Source organism: Gambusia affinis, linkage group LG10 (genome assembly GCF_019740435.1).
Source record: "Gambusia affinis linkage group LG10, SWU_Gaff_1.0, whole genome shotgun sequence".
In the NCBI taxonomy this organism is placed as follows: domain Eukaryota; kingdom Metazoa; phylum Chordata; class Actinopteri; order Cyprinodontiformes; family Poeciliidae; genus Gambusia; species Gambusia affinis.
In genome coordinates, this window is record NC_057877.1 from 4,839,267 (window position 1) to 4,859,194 (window position 19,928).

Here is a 19,928-nt window from a genome sequence, read left to right on the forward strand (position 1 = left end):
AGGGGCTGATTGATAAAAACATCTGTGGTTTGATTGATAAAATAAAATTTAAGCACACTTATCTTCACGGTTCTAGTTCTGCGTCCCTTTAGAGTCTAAAGGGCCACATGAAAAGCTCCGCTGACAGAAAACAGTGAAGGTTGCAGATTAAATATGTTCATGTTTGTACAGTTTAGGAGAGAATTATTGACCTGTCAGGTTCAGGTTAGCCCAGCCAGAGTCAAAAGCGGAATCTGATATTAGTGACTCGCTCTTAATCAAAACGACCTCCTGGATTCAACAAACACTTGAGGATCTTCATTGGTCTTGCGGTCTCCGACAAGATGCTCATTTGAAAGTTGCACACTTGCAGTCAATCTAGTACAACCAAAATGTTCGCATAAATTGCTGCAACGCTGTGTTCAACAGTGACAAACAGCGACAACATGCACACCTGCTGAGAGCTGCTGAGAGCTGACCTGTGACTCCATTTGACCGTATGATGCCACCTACTGTGACTTTTAGGTATTGAGAAGAGAGAGAATAAAAACATATGGCTCTGAGAGAATCTGTGGAGGGGACAAACAGATTAGGGTGATGGAAAGGAGCCCTTCCGACTTGAAAGACTTGGGAGTTCATCAGCAGAGATACATATTGAGAGATGACCTTCTGCTTTATCAGAAACAAACCTTTTATTTCATTTTAAACCCATCAGGACTATAAATAAATCAAAATTATGTTTGGTCAAAGCTAGCTCTTGTGTTTTGTTGATTTTCATGGCAGAACCTCAGTTTTCCACAAGAGTATAAGTCTCTTTACAAGCAAAGCTGGCTGAGACATTTTCCAGTTTACTTTCCACTTTACAAGTCAGCAGTATTTTGCGTTGGTCTAACATAAAATCTCAATATAATTACACACAGGTGTGCTGTTGTAGCAAGGTATGAATACTTCTGCACGGCACTGTCACTTGTAGCGAGAGAAAAGGGACAGCTTCATGGTGTTATTTAAAAAAAAATCTGATTTTATTGTAAAATGAATAACTACAAGAATCCACGTGAACAGGCTTCCTTCATCACATCTGTGTTAGCTGAAACACAGACGGTATCACAAAGCTGCAAACCAAACCGTGTTCCCAGAAATGAAAACATGAGGATCACATTTTTAAAGAGATGTGACACGCATATACAGCTCTTTACAAAAAAGACAAAACAAAACCATGGCGATCCACCTATCTGTTACTGGAGGATTTCACGAGTCACAGGAGAACGTTGGCCGCTTTCACAACACTTTGACTGGACGCCATTTCCACTAAACCACTGCGAACCAGGCGGGAGACATTTCCACTGACTGTACCTGTACAATAAACCCTGTTGGTGCGTCATTTCTGAACCAAACGGGATTGTGGGTAATGCTGTTGTGCATTTTCTAGGCAGATCTAGCTCAATATGAAGCCCACAGTTCTACCGCAGCCAGGATAAGGTGAAGAGAAAGACCTGGAACTGTGTTCACGATGAAGAGATGACGGCTAAGAGCAGCAGTGCTGAATGCAGGCATGTTGGCTACATTCAGGGGTGATTGAACTAAAAAAAAAAACAACAAAAAAACTTCTCAAGATTTGATGTTTAAAGTAAGTTTTTAAACCTTCAAAAGTGTTGATGCAACTCGGTGTTTACTTCTGAAACTTTACCAAACACTCGTCTAAATACATGTGGCCATTGTAGATGGGAAAAAAATAGTAAATATCTGCCAAAAGACATTACAGATTAATTGCAGAATTTTTCTAAAATAAATAAATGAATAAATAAAATAAAAAAATTCTAAAGTTTAAAATTTCCCAGAAAAAAACTGCAATTTTGAGAAAAGAAAAAACTTGGAAATTTTGAGTTTCAAAAAGTAGAAAATGTTTGGCTTTCCAAACTCAGAATTTTCCTTGTTTTTCCAATCAATGTTCCGAGATTAATCTCAAAACTTGGGTTTTTCTCTCTCAAATTTTAGACATTTGGAATTCAGAAATTTCCTCGTCTTTCTAGAACATTTCTGAGATTAATCTAAAAATTCCCGAGATTTTTGGCAGAAATGTGTTTTTTTCTCTCTCTCCATCTACAACAGCCCTAATACGCTGTTGTAGTAAATTCTTCCCTCCTCATGATTTGCCATTATCTTTTATGAATGTTGCAAAAGATGACAGTGTTTGTATCTCTACTCCCCGTCCATGGACCGGAAACTAATAACAGTTAAGATTGCGTCTTCTTCATTCAGTGATAGCTTTCACGCCGAAGAGTGTTGATGTCAGTGCAAGTTCTAGAGCTGATCGAAAAAAGTTTGGATGGGATTTTCCGACCAGTTGCTTCTATTCGGACTGGAATTTGTTTCCAGTGGCTGGAGAAGTCCTGGTTCACCTTGCTATATTGTTTGTGGAAAGAAAGAAAATCCTTTGGCAGTGCTAAGATGAAACAGTGGAAACGCTTATTTTGAAGCTCCTGTAGCCTTTGGGTCACTCCTGAAACCGGAAAAATAAAGTCACAGCTTAGGGGATTGTTCCCGTATGTGGGGACACAAAACAGGAAAAAGGATTTTAGATGTGATCAGGTCAAAGGAACGCCCAACACCAACAAAAACCTTTAAACGCTATTTAAATATTTCCTAAAAACTACAAATAAAAACTGTTAAAACAATGAGCTGAACCAACACTTTGCAAGGTTTTTTTAGGGGGCCTATCCTGTAGAATCATCTGCTCTGTATCTTGTCGTCGGTTGTCATGACGTCCCGCCCCTGCATGTCCACAGGAAGCGTCTCAGTCTGTGATGTCCTCCTCCAGGTCGCTCTCGGGGGAGCCCCTCTGTCTGTACTCTGTGGTGTTGGACAGCCGTTTCCAGCTGCAGGTGTCCCTCTGACTCCCCATGCTGTGCGAGCGTCCCAGCTGAGCCAGGCGTTTGGACGGCGTCCTCTCCTCCGAGTCGTCGGCCACGCTCCCGTGGGCCCGGTCCGAGGCCGGCTGATGGAAGTCGTGGCACAGATTCTCCAGGTTTAGAGCCCAGGGGCCGAGCTTCTGCCAGTTCACCCTCTGGAAGGCCATGATGCAGTGCAGGTTGCCGCCCACCTGTGACACACGTGGTTCAGAGAGGCACCACTTCAATGTGGAACGCAGCACAACGCAATGTGGAACGTACCTTTTTTATTATTGGCTATTTTAAAAGGTTGATTTAAAAGAGGCAAACTCATTTTAGTGTAGGAAGAACCAAAGTTTATGATGACTGAAAAGGAGGCCTTCTATGTTCAAAGACTGGGAGCTCAACAAAAAATTAATAGTATAAAAAAACAAGGGTAACAGAAAAAAAAGTTAAAAAGAGGTAAGGAAGGAAGGAAGCAGGATAGGAAGAAAATAAAACCAGGAAATAAGGAAGTAAGGAAGATGAGGCAAGAGGAAGGAAGCAAGCAAGAAAAGAAGGATAGAAACAAAGACAAAGGAAGGAAGGAATGAAAGAAGGAGAAAAGGAAGGGAGCATAGCAGAAAATAAAGGGAAAGACAGACAAAGGAAGGAGATGAGGAAGGAAGAATGAAGCAAGTTGGACATGAAGGAAGGAAGTGGGACAGGAAGTAGAACAGGCAGGAAAGAAGTCATGAAGGAAGGACAAAAGAGAGAAAAATACTTTCAATACTAATGCAGATCTGATATTACGAATAATAACAAATTATTCGCAATATCCCGACTTATCCAGCCACTGCAGGAACCTTAATGGAAATGTACCAAGCGTTAGAACACGTACCTTTTTGGTCTTGCGGCGCTGCAGTCCCCTCTCTGTATGACGGATGTCCAGGTACTCTGGATTCTGCGTGTTGAGGTCGGTCACGATGTCCATCCATCTGCACAGAGAAGGTCCAGATCAGCAGGAGACGGTTACATTTCCCTACTGAACCGAAGAGAAACCTACTTTTTACAGTGGATCGCTGGATGTTTCCTACTGGGCTCGCCGATTAAGATCCAGTGCTCCATTTCATTTGTGAGCAGAGGACCCCTTCACACAGGAGACAAGCAGTCAGTCTCTTATGACGATGTTGACCGAAGGGTTTTGGGTGGATCTTGGACTTCAGAGAAGCTGTAAGTGATGGCATTCTTCTACGAGATGAAGAGTCACATGACCAACCTGTAGGCCTTTGCTGCTTTCAGTGGCGTAGCCTCGAAGCCCACTGGGCAGAAGTAATGGTTCTGACAGTGGTAAATGTAGGCCATGGACTCATCCTTCAAGCCTTGGGTCAGCTTCATCAGCGCACCTTCAGCTACAGAGCAGAGAGCAGCTGTTACTCCTCTAGCATTACTCCTCCAGCAGGTCTGCGCAGACGGGAGACTCACCCGTTTCTCCAGCCGTCTTGTGTTTACCGTGAGGCTTGTACAAAATGTAGGAGCAACCTCGCACTCGGAAATTGTCGTTGAGTTGCCTGAACCACCTGTAAGGAGTTGGGGGGGGGGAAGGGATTGGACCGTTTAAGAAGGTGTGATAGATACTTTTCTTTTGCTAAAAACTATGAAGGGAAACCATTTGAGTACCGCATCAACGTGGCATTGCCGGTGAAAGGGCCAAACTTGATGTCTTCGAAAGGCGGCTGGAAGCCCAGAATGTGCAGCGCCTCCTCCTGAGAGATGGGCGACAGGCTAGCCAAGCAAATAACGAACATGAAGTTAAACGGAGATGATTGTTTGCACACATAAAACTTTCATATTCAGCAAGTACAACTCCGTATTCCTTACACAACCGGGCAGCTTTGTGAGGGGCAGCTTTCTCAAGATCAAGTAAACTTGGCATTCACCCAACATCTACATACTGACCAGGACCAACAAAACATTAGTGAAATATTCTAAAAAGTGTCTACTTGAATGAATTCCCCTATTGTTACTTTTTCATATACAACGGAAATCACTTTACTTTTGATTGCTACTGTTGAATAGTTCCTACTGTTAACTCAATGGAAATGTCATGACCCAGAAAGAAGGCACCCATAATTTCACTGACCACAAGAGATCGCTGTACTTCATGGCGACACGGCTGGATTTGGTTTTCAAGCTGTTTAAGGTTCTTCTTGCTCCTGCTTTCACGTCCTCCATATTGGTTCAACAGGATAAAGATCTAGAGATCTAGAGGAGCATTTAACAACAACACGCCAATGTCGTTTTCTTATTGTATGGACTCAGGACTAACACCTTGATGGTCCAGAGTCTTCATTTTAATCTTGCGTAGATTCAAAGCCTCGTGAGTCAAGATGTGACGGTGTCTCTGCCCACAGACCTGGTCTTGAGTTAGCAGTCACCCCACTGTTTGCCAGATTTGCGACTTTTTCGGTAAATGTAGCGCACTCACTACAAGAAAAATTGGAATCGGCAGGTCCAGGTTCTAAAAATGCATCCAAGCAGAATTTGGGTCTTCTTAATGCAAAGCTAACTGGATTAGATGTTGAAAGTATGGGCGGGGTTCAGGAGTCTCACACTAAATGAGACCGGAGCGACTCAAGCCGCTCACCTTCCTGCACCCAGAGTGCTGTACAGGAAGTTCCAACAGGACACCAGAGAGGAGATGCCACAAGACGTCTTGTACTGCGGCCGGCTGATGCAGTACCTGCAGGAACAGAGACGTAAAGGGTTAACGTCAACGGAGAAACAATCGTCTCACACGAAGCAGGTAGAACGGCGCAAATTCTGACCTGTGGTTCACCCCTCTTGACGCCTGTCAGCACTAATAATTCTTATAAACGTGCTTTAAGGTTTCTAGGAAATTATGCAAATGAAGCTTTTTTTTTTGTCTCCTGCAAAATGAAGTCGGCCTCCCGTCTATTGCAACATGTTTCCATTAAAGGTCGCAGGGTAGCAGCTGCAAAACCAATGTTGATTTATAGTTTTATATGCTTATATGTTGGGGCTTGAAGAGCCATCTAAGGTCATTCTGTATTACACTGAGGTTTGGAATTGAACTTTAAGGCATTTACTGTCGATTGAACCCTCAGTCGATAAACAAGGAGGCAGAAAAAAAACAACACTAGTTGATAAATAAAATCAAATTTATAGTAAGCATCAAACTGTGTGTCTATTTAAAGTATTGCCCAGTAATAACCCCAGCCTCTTATGTAGCCTGCTAACAGTGCCTAGCAAGAAGTGTTCAGACTTCTTGCATTTTTCCACATTTTGTCACATTAGAAGCACAAATGTCACTACATTATTCTCATATTAGCCTACAATTACAAAGTGGATGCAATTATAAAGTGGAGTGCATTTTCAACCTCTTTCATCTGACACCTATAAATAAAATCAATTTGCCTTATTGGTACACTGGTCTACATTTGTATAGTTTAATTTATAAATGCAGCCTTTTTTGTGCCAAATGTAAATGTCTGAAACACTAATCAACAGTTCATATCGCCGAGAAAATACTATCACGTTATGATACATGGAGGTGGCGGCAGCATCATGATCAGCAAAACAGGGAAAAGATTTCAGTCTCTAGGCTGGTAGAGACATCCCAAAAAAAGACTTTCAGCTGGTATTGTCTCAAGAGTAGCTGAACACATACAATATTTTTTCCGATTTTTTTATTTGCAAACGTTTTTTTGAGAACCATGCATCAGATTTCCTCCTCTTCACAATTATGCACTAATTTTTGTTGGTCTGTCGCATTAAATTCCACCAAAAATATTACAACGTTTGAGTCTTTAAGGAGGAAAGTTTTGTGTGTTTTCCAGGGACATGGTGCCATTTTAGAGCACAATCAAGTAACTGTGTTAACTGTGCTTGTTATAAAATGCTGTATATATCAAATATGATTTAAAAGAAATGTTAACACCTTGAAATTAGGCCTGTGTCGCTTTAAAAACTCCTGCTCTTTCTGAATCTGCGCTGTCAGGAAGTCATCACAACATGTCTCTGCTGGCTAGTCTGAAGGATCTGAGTGAGGAAACTGCAGCACGGAGGAGGAGCTGAGTCTCAAAGGCGGAGCTAGGCCCAATCAGGGGTTTTTCACAGCTGAATGGTTGTCATGGAAATTAAAGGATTTCTCACACACGCGTGAAAGAATCAAGAAAACACTCCAGTTATGTTTTGGATGAAGGAATAACATTATAATGATGTGGAGCTAAAAAAAAAAAAAAAAGAGTAGATTTTACATAATATTTCTCCTATAAATTGGCACAATATGATACATTTTAAAGAACGTAAAGGGAACTGCAAATTTTTTGCTAAGACGACAAAGGAACAGAGTTCAATGTTACCATCTTCTGAGGTCCAGCACTTTCCTCTGTTTGATCTCCTCCAGGGATGCAAGAACAGGGACATCCTGCAGATTCCTGCTGGGTCTGTCTGAAGCCCTCATCTTCTTAGAGCTGCATTTCTTCCCATTGCCTGAAAAAAATAGGGCACAAGATTTTTGGATCAACACTGTCTAATAAGTATAGAGTTGATATGGAAGTTGTTTAACTAGCTTAAGGACCATACAGCCATTAAAGTAGACAATTATAGTAAGCTTACTGGTTCTTATTTTCCTAGTGAATACTGTATTAAAGTCCGCTGTGTCAATCTCCCAGGCTAGAAGAGGCTTAGCGTGGCCGGAGGACAGCTCATCCACGTCGCAGTCCCCGTCCGACCCCACAGGACCCCCTCCAATGTGACCGCCGCTGAAGTCCGAGGAGGCTTTGGGCTTCCCGTGCGGGGCCCCGTCCTCCTGCTTGTTCCTGGTCACCTTCGGCGGACAGCAGTACACGGAGGCCGCCTGGTTGAGCAAAGCGTAGTCGGAGCAGACCGTGTAGAACTTTTCCCGGGAGTGTGTGACCGGGCAGGTCCACTGCAGGTGAAGCTCAGCACTCGAAGCCCGCCTCAGCCTCGCGGCGTCCCGGGCGAGAGAGCTGATCAGCCCATGGTCCTCCTCCTCCCTCTCCGCGGGCCTCTGCAGCTCCGAATGCTCCGCGGGCCGGGGGAGATTCGCTGCTTGACCTTCTGATGTGTTAGGCATCGGGGCGCTGCGTGCGATGATGGAGGATGGAGGTGGCCGAGAATGAGGGCGTCTTCTCTGGGGATAAAAGAGCAGAGCTGGAGGAAAGATGGAGGTGGTGTGGCAGACTCCTCACGCGCAGGTTACTTTGAACACATGAAAACAGAGATCTGACTCAGTTGTTTAACGCATAGCAAAGCAATATAGTGAAAATTATTTAACAATACATTACCTTTAACCCAAGGCGAGTCGTCGCGTATTAGGAAACCAGAGAAAGAGCCCGGCTAGCCCGCCTGGTGCTAGCTGTGCGGCTATTAAACATTAATTAAATAGCATGTCACCTGTGAAGCCGCAGCTGAACGAGCGCAGCTACATCCCTCCTACTCTGGAGTTAGCTGGCATTAACAATACTCTCTAGTCGGCGTGGTGGGTTTTTTGTTCTCTCGGCTGTTCCTAGGGACCCCGGAGATAAGCTAACTGCTCGCTATTTTACATTGACATTTACCGACCAATAACTTCACCACCGTAAACAATTTACGCTGAAAATCCCGTTACTTCGCCCCACTGACCCGTATCTTCCTCCCAAGCAAGCTCACAGGACTGTACCATTCCAGAGACAAAATTTTGGGGGGACTCAAACAAATATTTCAAAAATAAAAACTATAATAAATGGAATAAGAATAATACACGCACATCTAGTTAATATTTCAAGGCTGTTTAGTTTGAATAGTATGAATTCAACGTTACATTTAAAATAAGTAGTATTTGTACATCACTGTCGTCGAATCTCCCCCCTCGCAGTCAGGTCGTATTGCAATAGTTCCACCATTTTTAAATAAATCACAAGAAAGTACTCAAGTGGGTGTTTAAACCATATACTGAGGTAAGTCAGGTGTTTACTGGCAATACTTTTTAAACATTAGAAATATAGGATAGAACGATACTTCCTTAAACAACTTTAAATTGGCAAAAGGCTAAGTTTATTAACATTTTCAAGCTGCCGCACAGCAAATTATAGTTTGTGAGAGCTGTCCGAGATTGGGTTCTGCTTAGAATTATGCAGCTTGACTTCTTTCCCAATTTTGTTAACATACAACCATAAGCTGTAATGTGTATTATTGGACGAAAAAACAACGCATAGATTCCAATTTATTTTTGAAATAAAATAACTTTTTTTTAAGGTTAGTCAGAATAAAATACGACAAATATTTTCACACACAAAACACTTGATTTTTATTAGACAAAAAGTGAGAAACAATGTATTCAGTAATTTTCTTGCCACCTATCAGTTATGTGCTAATTTGTTAGTCTACATCTAAAATACGTGGATATTTACGGTTGTATATATATGAAGCCTTTCAATGGATGTGAATACTTTTGCAAGAAAACGTAATTCCTAATACGTGACAATGTGTATCATGTTTTCTTTCATCTGTGAGGCTTTTATTAGGAAGTTGTAAATTGGTAGGTGTAACATCTTAGTGAGCCTGTGCAGGAAAAATTGCGACACTGGGATCAAACATTAGCTTTGTAATCAAAAAGACTACACTTGTGGTTTAATGTTTACCAGAGAACAGAACAGTGCACTCTTCAGTGACCTGTAATTAATGAACTACAAAGGCCTCAAAGATCTAGGAAAGTTTTAAGCTCTTAAACCGTTGAGTGAAAACTTCTTTAGCGAGACATATGAGTGGATTAAAAACAAAGAAAACTCTCATGCTAGCCCTCAGCTTCATCCTTCAGCAACAGCTAATCCACATTTGTATTAAGTGACACCAAGAGAGTTCTCTACAGCTGGTAACTACTTCTAACATTTTAAACAGAACATGTCTTCAAAGAACTCAAACTATCCCAGATATCTCAGTAGACTTGGTTCGACTGGGGACTAAAATTGCAGCATTTGTTATGTCTTCAGCTGGTGCGGTTTGCTTACACAGTGTACTGTGTCTGACTGAGCAAATCCCTTGAAAAACCTGTTCACCTCCTTGCAGGCGGTGGCGCTGCACCAAGAACCACTGAAGGAAATGACAGGAAAAACCTCAGAAGTAGACATTGTAAACGTAAACAAAAATGGAGTAGTGTCAGATTTTAGCAGCTAGTGGATTTTTTGTCTTTGGTAAAAGACCTATAGCATTAGACTCATGTTTGTTTCGATTGTATTTACCCAGAATGCCCAGGATGCTATAGTCCGCATCCTGTCTGTGGAACGTTCTCTTGTCCATGTATGCATTCAAAATGCACCAGAGTTCACTTCAGCCGAACTGAGACTTATATTTTTGGGCGATCAGAGTCCACGTCAGAAATTCATTACGCATTCACACCTCCCCAAACAAACCGGACTTTCTTAGCAAACAAACTAGAGTTCTATTAAAGTGGATTAAACATGACTGGTCTGAATGCGCCATAAGTGTTATAACTTGACATAGTGCATCCCATGACAGAGTGCATTTTAAAGTATGGGTACCTTCGTCTGTAGAACACAAAGCACGATCCACGTATGGAGGCCTTGGTCCTCGTGGCGGGTTTGATTCCTGGCCTGGTGAAATTTCCTGCATGTCTTCCCCCTCTCTCATTACCCTCTTTTCTGTCGAACTACTTTCAAATAAAGGCCACTAGAGCCAAAAAACCCGCCACTGATTTATTTCTTGGTATGTTTGGCGTGTCCAGGATCACAACAAGGTGAACCATGGCAAGCAAGTTGGTGATCATCGACACAGACTGCGGCATTGACGACGCTCAGGCCATAATGATGGCCTTGGCGGCGCCCAACCTGGAGGTCCTGGCCGTGACCTGCGTGTTTGGGAACGCCGCGGTGGAGAACGTGTGTCAGAACGTTTTGCGGGTTCTCTCTGTCTGCGAGCGCCAGGAGGTGCGTCTGCTGGAGCAGAACCTGAAGAAGAATTACTATTCCAATGTTTTAGAATAAAGGTTTACAGTCCTTATTCATGGCTTTCCATTTCCCGTCCTTTCTGCTTTTACCTCTACAGATTCCAGTGTTTCAAGGCAGTGCTGGTCCTCTTGTTGGAGTCAGTAGCCCATTCAGTGACCACTTTGGAGGTGATGGACTTGGGGATGTGATAGAGGATAAAGATCCTCAGTGGAAGGAGAAAATTCAACAGGAGCACGCTGTTGATGCCATGATTAGATTGGCATCTAAATATGAGAATCAGGTGAGAAGTCCCAGTATTTTTATGTCTGTGGGGGTGACCCTCTGGCATTTCTAAACCCCTAACCCCCACAGGTCTCCTTGGTGGCCCTGGGTCCGCTCACCAACCTGGCGCTGGCTGTCAGACTGGATCCACGTTTTCCCCAAAAGCTCAGAGAGCTCTTCATCATGGGAGGAAACATGGAGGGTAGGGAAGCAGGAGTTCAAATGTTGCCATGTGTGAGAGGACGTGCCTCGAAACGCTCGTTTCTGTTACTGCAGGAAAGGGGAACGTGACCGTCTGTGCAGAGTTCAACTTTGCAATGGATCCAGAATCGGCTTACATTGTTCTAGAAGAGTTCATCTGCCCTACTTACCTCGCTACATGGGAATACTGTGGTAGAAATGCCCTGACTTGGGTAGGCTGATCAAAGAGTGTCTTGTAAAATGATTTTACGCTCCATAAGTGTTTCCATGACAAAAATAAGAAATGTTCCAAGGGGCACAAATACTTTTGCGAGGTATTTAAGTCTAAGTCTAAAATGGTCTAAGAAAGTCTAAGAAACTCAGAAAATTAATAAAAAAGAAAAAAGAGAGAAAACATTTGTAACTCAAATGTTGAAATTCATCACAGATTAAAATTTCTGTGATTAATATAAAAATTTTGAGTTTTTCCTCTCAGATTTTTGACATTTGGAATTCAGAAATGTCCTCATCTTTCTAGAACATTTCTGACTATAATCTACAAGTTCCACGTTTTTTGGGTTTAGAAATGTACTCCTCTTTTTTCAATCTACATCGGCCCTGAGGCGGAGTCGTATATATGACCCATCCCACATCCCATTGTTTCGCAGGAGTTCTTTGAAGAGCTGGTCAACCAGGACTTCCCGGCGGCCCGCTTCATGAAGACGGTGACATCAAAGTGTTGGGCCTACTCCAAAGAAGCCATGAAGAACAAGAGAGACGTGTACTTCGGGCCTGGTTTCGTCTCTTACGACTCCTACGTGATGGCGGCCTGCGTGGACGGCGGCACTGTGCTGGAGAGCATCGAGTGCCCGGTGCGCGTGGAGCTGCAGGGCTCCATGAGCCGCGGCATGTTGGTGCTGGATCGCACAAAGTCTCTGCAGAAGAGCCACGTTGTGAGGGTCATGTCTAAATGTGATGTGAAGAAGTTTGGTCGGCTCCTAATGGAGTCCCTCAAACAACCGTGGGGGAAGTAACCTGTTCGGCTGTAAGGTTTATTTTTCTTACTACAATGCCTTCAAACGAGGGACAAATTTTACAAGAATAAAAAAGTGTTGTTTTTTTTAGCTGCTAAATAAACTTGGGTTATCATGAAAGACAAAACTTTGCGTTTCCTATTTCTAGTTAAACAAGATATATTTCAGTGAAAATATCACCCTAAAAAAATAAATCTTTTTTTAAAGTGTTAATCTGCTGTGTGTTATTATTGGAATCACTTGTTAAAGCCATTTCATTAAAAAAGTTTTGGTGCTGAACACTTAATTTTTTCTTACATATAACATAGGAATTTAAATCATACACATAAAAAAAAAAAAAAATCAGTTTTAGATATTAAAATGTATCCAAGTTCATCATAAGCTTCTTCTATAACAAGTGAAAAATTCCACCAGGTGTAGTTTTTCCTTAGTGGTCCAGCAGAGGGCAGCAGTCACCCGGTAGCGCTGCAGCCGAAGCATGAATTGTTGCATCGTGCCGACATGTTTTTATCTTTTTGAGGAAGAGGAACAGCACACAGTCTGAAGAGAACTAGCAGCTGCACCCTTGCAGCACTAGGACAGCTTCCAGACAGTATTTCATAAGCAAAAATAAACATCCAGACAAGAAAATCGAAAGATGTTTCCTCATAGCCAGAGGAAGGTTGACGGGTTACTCTGCCCTTATTCGTGGGTGCATGAAGTGCTCATTAAAATATCCCGGAGAGAAATGGTACATCCCTTCCGGAATTCAATGCATCATCAATTCTTCCCGCCTTATTCTACAAAAAACATATTGAAGAATTGAGTACAATAAAATAAATGCATTAAAATGCACATAAAAGTAATGATGGAGAATGAAATGTAACTTTTGCTCTGTTTGTGATTATTTGAGAGGATAAATCTTTTTTGCCTTTGGTTTCACATACTCCCTTCTTGCTGACATCAAATATGTAAACTTTAGGAAAATTTAAAAAGACGGCTAACGAACACAGTTGCTGACTGCTCTGGCTGTGAGGTGTTCATTATGTTCATAAAAGACAGATTGGGGGAAGAAACTGGCTGGTTTTTGCCATTAACTGCCAACTTGTGTCCAGGATGTGTGTGGTCTGCAGAGAAGTTAGCTTTCGTCTAGTTCTTTTCAAAATAACACTGCTAATCAGACCAGGTTCTGGTTCCATCTTGCTTGGACTTAATCTGCAGTCAAGTTTCTCAAAGACATTCTTAAAGCTTTCCTTTGAGTTCCTGTAATCACTGAAGTATGACGAAGGTGAGCAAATTTGGTCCAAAGTCAGCTCTTTAAAAAAAAAAAAAAAAAAAGTTTAAATTCATTTATTTCCGTTATGTGATCATTTGTGCTGATAACTTGTCAGATTTGTAATCGGCAAAACATTTAAACACCGTTTCAGAAGTTATACTTGTGATGCTTGAGGAAGATTATCACATTATGAACATATTCTTGTTATTCTAAGAAAGCTCTTTGTTACCCCAAATGTTTCTGTCAGAACTTGTACAAACAATTCAATTTAGTTTATCTTTTTAGTGCCAATTCACAACAAATTTCTTGAGACACTTTACAAAAAAAAACATAAAAAAAAACATGAGAAAATCAAGAAGAAACCCCAGATTTTCAGCTGAAATCCTTTAATTAAATTTGCAGACAAACGAAGGCGACAAGAATACAGTTCAAACCCCAAACTGAGGAATTTAGCTTTACTTGATCGCTAGACCAAATAATTCCACTTTAAAAATGGACAACATAAATGTTCCTAAAACTTTCATGGGGTGGGTATACAAAAAAAACATCCAAAATATCCAATACAAATCCAATTTTAGATTTTTTTATTTTTATTTTTTAAAGATCCCTTCTGCCGAATAAAAAGCAAAGTGCAACAATCCCGATGTGAATGACTATGTTTTGGCCTCTGAAACAAAGCTTTCTTTTCTTTTTTTTAAATTAAGAAACCAATAAGAACTGAGCTTAAATGTGACTTCAAATAAGTTATTTAATACTAAACCTTTAGCGGCTCTGCCACGTTTCTGAGAAGGAATGCAGCATTAACAGCCTTTTTATGCCAGCCGCGCACTGCAACAACACACATTACCACCAAGAAATTTTGATCTGGTTTCTAGTGCAAATATCTTGGTACACTTGAAATAAGAAAAAAAAAATAACTTACAAGCAACTTCTCAGCAAGATGAAGAAAAAGCACTAGTACTTTTTCTTCAATATTAAGGAATTATTGGTTCAAAACAAGCTTCTTTATCTGGCTGAAAAGTTACTTAGAAGTTTTTTTTTACTTTTATTTCAAATATACCAAGATATTTGCACTAGAAAGCAGAACAAAAAGGCATTGTGTTTTTACAGTGCGCTTATTTCCGGGGTCTCCTGTTAAAACAAACCCAAATAAAAAGTTAGCATCACTGCCCTCAGGAATAAAAAAGCTGCAGAGAAATAAATGTGGAGCTCATCCATGGCTCCCCGTAACGTTGCTGTCTGGAGGAGGGGGCGGGGCTTCTCTGATAGTAAAAGACTAGTTTAGCGTACAGGTAACGTTCGCCAGCTGCTGCTTAGTTGCCGGTATTGGAGGAGCTGGGCCAGGGCTCGGAGCTGCGCCTGGTCAGGGTGGGAAGCCACGCGCTCCAGGGGTTGAAGGTCCTGCTCATCTCCGAGGGAGTCGTCGGCGACTGTGACGGCGACGGGGCGGCGGCGCTCACCAGAGTGGTCAGAGCAGCCGGACCGGTCGACGGCGAGTACGGGTGCAGCGTGGAATCTGCGCCCGTTGACCAGATGGAGTTGCTGAAGGGCGTAGTGGCAGACCACGGGCTGCAAGTGTTTCCCAGGAACGACTGCGGCAAAAAAGCAAAACACAAACAATGGCGTCACTGAACGGAGTGAGCCACGGCGGTGACGGAAAGCGCCGTCAGCGGGGAGCTTACGGCCGTCGGGGCGGTGGGCGAGCCGGAGCTGCTGGGCCAGGTGTGCAGGGGGTCGCTGCTGGGCATGTCCCAGATGGTCGGGGTGAACTCGGGCCAGCTCGGCTGAGGCTCCGAAGGCTTTGGGAGATTCATGCCACTGAAAACTGAAGCAGACGCACGAGAACGCACGGCGTGATTTTGGCTGGCTAACCATGTCACGCAACATCCTGGTGTTGGCTCGGGATCAGGCGTGTGACGTACCTTGCGTCAGGTTGAAGGAGCTGTTGGGTCCGAAAGCAGAGAAAGAGTTGTCAGATTTGTAGTTTGGACTGCCGGCCGTGTTGATCGGACTCCATAATCCAGAGCTTCAGGAGGAAAGGGAGAAAAAAAGAAAAGAAGAAAATGTGTAGATGCTTCCGACAGAATGGGTGTTTTTTTTTTTTTTCTCTCTTCGTACCTGTCTGAGCTGTCGCTTTCCACTGACATCATGTTGGCCAGAGTCTTGGCTTGGTTGTCGCCTTTACCCGGGCCGGAGCCGCCTGCAGAAAACATCCAACCTTACTGCTGAGGCAAAGCCATCACTGAATCATAGATTCATTTAGTGGAAACAGTCAAAATTAGAGAAAAAAAAACATGTTTTTCACACACACACAAAAACAAAACTTTTAGCATCACACCAGTTTGTATACAGCAGCACTGGCATCGCGGCAGAACACGATTCATCAAAAGTTGAGTTTGTCATTCAAAATGGTTTAATCTGTTCTCTTCTGTAAAAACTCAGACTGCATTTTCCCAAAAACTCTGCATGTAATGCGTGTAGCCGCTTTTAAATACAGGGGTCATCGCGTGAACACACTTACCAATGTGTGATTTTTAATTTCATTCCTTATTTAATGGATACACCGCAATTACAAAATTGTGGTTTTTTTCCGACATCAGCGGAATATGGGAAAAGTTCTGCAGGCATTTGTAACGGAAACGCAGCTGCTGTTAGGGCTGAGGTGTTAACGCTCGCTGTAAACTCACCTGGGCTTTTGTCGTAACCTGCGGCTACAGCGGCGAAGGTGGGGTTGCCGTTCTTGCCTGGCAGTGGCGCTCCTGCAGACGGCTTATTTCCTGGGGCCTTTTTCTGGTTCAGCTCGCTGGGGAAACCAAACAAAGGCAAATCTTTAGAAGCGTCATCAAACTAATCCACCTTATTCATAAAGCAGTTTGTCCAATGTTAAGGAGAAATTGGCCCAACTAATGGCGGCAAGAAAACAATTAATAGCTACATTATTGATAAAAACTACAACAGCGCTAATGGGTTTCCTGTGGGATACTGAAAGTTTGCACGTTGTAGACCAGAGGGCCATCAACCACCTGCACTTCACATCACTAGATACGTTTAAAAACAAACTAATGCAGGTATAGAAAGTTCAAAATGGCGGACTGCCTGGACAAAGACATACATTGTGAGGTATGAGTTGTTTTTGATATACATGCTGATGTGTGAGGACTTGCTTTTGCTTTTGTAAAATGTTGTTCTTTAAGAGTGATTTAATATATATATTTTCAAAAAAATATGAATTGCACTTAAACAGCTTACATAACGAGATGTTTTCAAATATAAAAATATGTGTCTGCCCATTAAGGTGTTATGATGCGGTCCATTTGTTCATTCACATCAACATGTTTCATCCCACTTAATTCACATTCAATAGTGCAGAAAATGTGATTATCTGAACGAATCAAACGTTTTCTAAGTAACCACCATATTTGCAGATGGCGTCGAATGAAAAGGCGGTTTGTGGAAAACGCAAAAACAAACAGGCACAGAGAGAAAACTGCAGGAAAAGACCAAAGTTATCAGCCACCATTAGTCAATATGCTCAGCTCTCCCTCTCACTACCAGTTATTAAAGAGAAAGCAGCAAGTAAAAGGGGCTGAAGCCGAGGAGAAGATGATGTGAGTGGAAACCACACAGGGCAGAGTGGATGAAATGGCTTCTGATATGAAAGGAGCATCAGGATGTGGCAACGCAGAAATACAAGTCTGCTAATACAGGAAGTGGTCAGTGAGGCTTCGGTGTGGGTTTGTCTTTCTGCAGAACGCTGCTGTGTGCGCCACATAAAGCTGGGTTTTGTTTCCGACGTCTTTTCTCAGAGTAGTTCTGTTTGTTTGTTTAGATCCCTTAAAAAAGTTTTCCTGGAGACATTTTGCCACAAACTTTATTTTTACATCTGCAGTGATGTAGATGTAAAAATAATCTACATCACTGAACATAAAGTTTGACGTCTTGCCACCGATTCTCCACTGTTGATTTTGGTCTCCCATAGCTCTTTTGAAAAATCATCTGCGAAAAATTTCAAGTAGCCGCCACCAAGTATGAGGTTTGTGTCTTCAGTGCCTGAATCAGACAGCGACGTCTCCTCTGATGGCTGATAGATGATGAGCCCCAGTATCATGTCTGAATTATCAATATATCTCATGTAACTGTTTACATCCGTCGCCACCATGATTTGTAATGACGTATCTTGTGAACAAGCTCCTTCACATGCAATTTTAATTGCATTTCTTATTTATTGGAAACACCGTAATTGTGAAATTGTGTTGGTTTTTTTTTTTCCACATTAGCGGAATTTGGACAAAGATTTATTGCACATTGGTAGTGGAGACGCAGCCGGCCACGTACCTGGTGCTGTTCAGCACGCTGCTGTAGGAGCCTCGGGACAGTAAGCTGGGCGAGGTGGGCGGAGGGGAGCAGGTCCCCGCGGTGGCCGACCGCTTCAGGAACGGATCTGCGTTTAACGTCTGCAGGGAGATCTGCTGGAGGCTGTCTGCTTCTGAACATGGGAAAAAAGAAAAAAGAAAAGCGGTGAGTGATTTGCAACTTGAACCGACTCTAGGAACGACCCGGACAGTTTCCAGTGTGCGCTCACGCATGCTGTTGATAGGAAGAGGGATGTCCCACTCTGGAGGAGCGTAGTCCTTCTCTCCCTCTGAGCTGCTGCTGTGGCCCAGCTCCGGGACGGAGGAGCTCGACGACAGCTTGGCTAAAAGCAGGGGCCGCCCGTCATCCGGCTTCCCGTCTACTGTCGAAGAAATGAAAACGGGTCACCAAAACAATCCCAAAGGAAACCGGGAGCAGAATGCGAACGCTCGGAACGCACTTCTTTGTTTCTGCGCCGGTCTCGTCTTTGAGATGAGGGGGTGAAGAGCTTTGGACGCGAAGCCTCTGCGCTGCTTGTTTTCCAGCGGCGTTACGTATGGAAGCTCCAGAGAACTGCAGCGATAAAGATTTATCAAACATAAACCAACGAAAGCAAACTCATTTTAGTAAAAAAAACACAAACAAGTCAAACCTGGATTTCTCTGTTTGAGTCTCTTTCTTTGCAGCTTCTTGTTTTCTTTCTTTGGGTTTGCTTGAGAAATTTGAAGTTTCCTCTTTTGTCTTCCCAGGAGTTGTTGTCCTCCCTTTCTTTTTCACTGGTTCCTATCAGAAATCATGCATTTAAGTGGCTTCATGAAAATATTCACACTGAGATTGAGACTGTATTGTAGTACTCCAATGAAAAAAATCCCAACTCACTTCTAGTTCAAATGTTTTAGTTTTGTCCTTTTTCCAGTGTACCAACTTAGAAGTACTGCTAATTTTACTGGCAGATTATTTCACTTATAACGTGGGAAAATGTCTCGTTCTTTATAAAATAATCTTCCAGTGAAACTAGTTCTTCTTAAAATCGATATTAAAGGATTATTTACTTAAAACAAGCTCATATATTTTGCTGAAAAGTTACCTGTAAGTCTGCAGTCCTGTTTCAAGTCTACCAAGATATTTACAGTAGAAACTAGAGAAATGAAATCCTTGGTAAGAGTTTGTGTTTCTGACGTACCTCTTTGAGGTTTGTCTCCACGTCTGGGTTTGAGGTCTCTGTGGTGGTGGAGGAGCTGTCGTCGTTGTCTGCCAGGTTGTCTTTCAGCTCGTCTCCCTGAGTCTTTAATCTGGGCTTTTTCTCCTTTTCTTCCTTCTTTCTCGGCGCTTTTGTTTTCGAGCGCTGCTTCCCTTTGGATTCTAACACTGGAGACAAAACAGCCACGGTTTGTCAACACCAGCGGAGCCGAGCCGGCCGACATCGAATCGCAACTAGAAGACGGTACCTTTGCTTTGAACGGATCGAGAACTCTGGTCCTGTAGAGCCTCGGCGGCCAGCGACTCTGGGCGATCGAGGTCGTTGTCCATGGCTCCTATGAGGCTGGAGTACTCTGGATCCTCCTGCAACGACGACCCGGGCGAACTTTGACCCTGGAGGTCCAGCTGTTTGCTGTTGCGAGCCTTCCGATTAACCAGCTGGCAGGGGGCCGGCGGGCCGTCCTGGGCGGAGGCCGAGCTCGCTTTGGGCAGCTGAGACGGAGCCGCGGGCACAGACGGGCGGCTGAAGGGCATCCTGGGCCTCTTGTCCTGGCTGTCGGGTTCCAGTAAGTTCCGGCTGCTCTGTCGACCTCCGACCCTCGCCGCGCCGTTGCTGGATGGGTAAAACCCCCTGGAGTTCTGGGTCGAGTCGCTGTAGTCACTAAACCAGATGGGAACAGAGAAATCAGATTAGTTGTGAGGTTGAAACGTTTAATTGATGATTGAAATAATCATCAAGTAAAGGGAACGTGTTGTGGTGGCGCAGGGGTTAAGCACAACCCACACAGAGGCCTTAGTCCTTGATGCG

General features: G+C 43.1%; 3 protein-coding genes across 7 annotated transcripts in view; 1 reads left to right on the top strand and 2 right to left on the bottom strand.

Moving 5' to 3' along the window:
- Window positions 1-979: 979 nt before the first annotated feature.
- LOC122838298 (basic immunoglobulin-like variable motif-containing protein) lies at window positions 980-8,536 on the bottom strand. Of its 3 annotated transcripts, none has more exons than XM_044128841.1 (10): window positions 8,289-8,536; window positions 7,488-8,025; window positions 7,232-7,361; window positions 5,494-5,589; window positions 4,527-4,631; window positions 4,332-4,426; window positions 4,126-4,258; window positions 3,913-3,996; window positions 3,748-3,844; window positions 980-3,079 (listed from the first exon to the last, which is right to left on the bottom strand). In XM_044128841.1, the coding sequence occupies exons 2-10, from the start codon at window positions 7,966-7,968 to the stop codon at window positions 2,774-2,776; spliced, it is 1,527 nt and encodes a 508-aa protein (XP_043984776.1). In that variant the 5' UTR covers window positions 7,969-8,025; window positions 8,289-8,536; the 3' UTR covers window positions 980-2,773. The 3 variants fall into 3 exon arrangements, with proteins under 3 accessions (XP_043984776.1, XP_043984775.1, XP_043984774.1); XM_044128840.1 differs by having other exon boundaries at window positions 7,488-8,020; window positions 8,180-8,536; XM_044128839.1 differs by having other exon boundaries at window positions 8,180-8,535.
- si:ch211-201h21.5 (uncharacterized protein LOC555526 homolog) lies at window positions 7,996-12,486 on the top strand. 2 transcript variants are annotated; one of them, XM_044128844.1, is made up of 6 exons: window positions 7,996-8,089; window positions 10,615-10,816; window positions 10,935-11,117; window positions 11,189-11,300; window positions 11,375-11,511; window positions 11,947-12,486. In XM_044128844.1, the coding sequence occupies exons 2-6, from the start codon at window positions 10,634-10,636 to the stop codon at window positions 12,310-12,312; spliced, it is 981 nt and encodes a 326-aa protein (XP_043984779.1). In that variant the 5' UTR covers window positions 7,996-8,089; window positions 10,615-10,633; the 3' UTR covers window positions 12,313-12,486. The 2 variants fall into 2 exon arrangements, with proteins under 2 accessions (XP_043984779.1, XP_043984778.1); XM_044128843.1 differs by lacking the exon at window positions 7,996-8,089 and adding an exon at window positions 8,778-8,830.
- A 1,450-nt stretch (window positions 12,487-13,936) lies between these two features.
- The window catches only part of tmem131 (transmembrane protein 131), a 36,502-nt gene continuing 30,510 nt past the window's right edge, over window positions 13,937-19,928 (bottom strand). Inside the window, exons 31-41 of one of the 2 annotated variants that reach the window (XM_044128846.1) lie at window positions 19,369-19,781; window positions 19,104-19,288; window positions 18,573-18,703; window positions 18,381-18,493; window positions 18,150-18,299; window positions 17,903-18,053; window positions 16,255-16,370; window positions 15,686-15,767; window positions 15,490-15,593; window positions 15,250-15,392; window positions 13,937-15,159 (exon numbers count right to left, since the gene is read on the bottom strand). In XM_044128846.1, the coding sequence (XP_043984781.1) occupies window positions 14,881-15,159; window positions 15,250-15,392; window positions 15,490-15,593; window positions 15,686-15,767; window positions 16,255-16,370; window positions 17,903-18,053; window positions 18,150-18,299; window positions 18,381-18,493; window positions 18,573-18,703; window positions 19,104-19,288; window positions 19,369-19,781 (1,867 nt within the window). In that variant the 3' untranslated portion in view covers window positions 13,937-14,880. Of the gene's footprint in view, window positions 15,160-15,249; window positions 15,393-15,489; window positions 15,594-15,685; window positions 15,768-16,254; window positions 16,371-17,902; window positions 18,054-18,149; window positions 18,303-18,380; window positions 18,494-18,572; window positions 18,704-19,103; window positions 19,289-19,368; window positions 19,782-19,928 lie in introns of both variants that reach the window. The other variant, XM_044128845.1, reaches the window with a different exon arrangement.

Bases quoted from the DNA above. Each gene is read 5' to 3' on its own strand.
- LOC122838298 (XM_044128841.1), bottom strand. From the start codon at position 7,968: ATGCCTAACACATCAGAAGGTCAAGCAGCGAATCTCCCCCGGCCCGCG. The intron at 7,362-7,487 runs GTAAGCTTACTA...TATTTTTTTCAG, and splicing joins CACTAGGAAAATAAGAACCA to GCAATGGGAAGAAATGCAGC. The intron at 4,632-5,493 runs GTGAGCGGCTTG...TTGCTTGGCTAG, and splicing joins AGCACTCTGGGTGCAGGAAG to CCTGTCGCCCATCTCTCAGG.
- si:ch211-201h21.5 (XM_044128844.1), top strand. From the start codon at position 10,634: ATGGCAAGCAAGTTGGTGATCATCGACACAGACTGCGGCATTGACGAC. The intron at 11,301-11,374 runs GTAGGGAAGCAG...CTGTTACTGCAG, and splicing joins CATGGGAGGAAACATGGAGG to GAAAGGGGAACGTGACCGTC. The intron at 11,512-11,946 runs GTAGGCTGATCA...ATTGTTTCGCAG, and splicing joins GTAGAAATGCCCTGACTTGG to GAGTTCTTTGAAGAGCTGGT.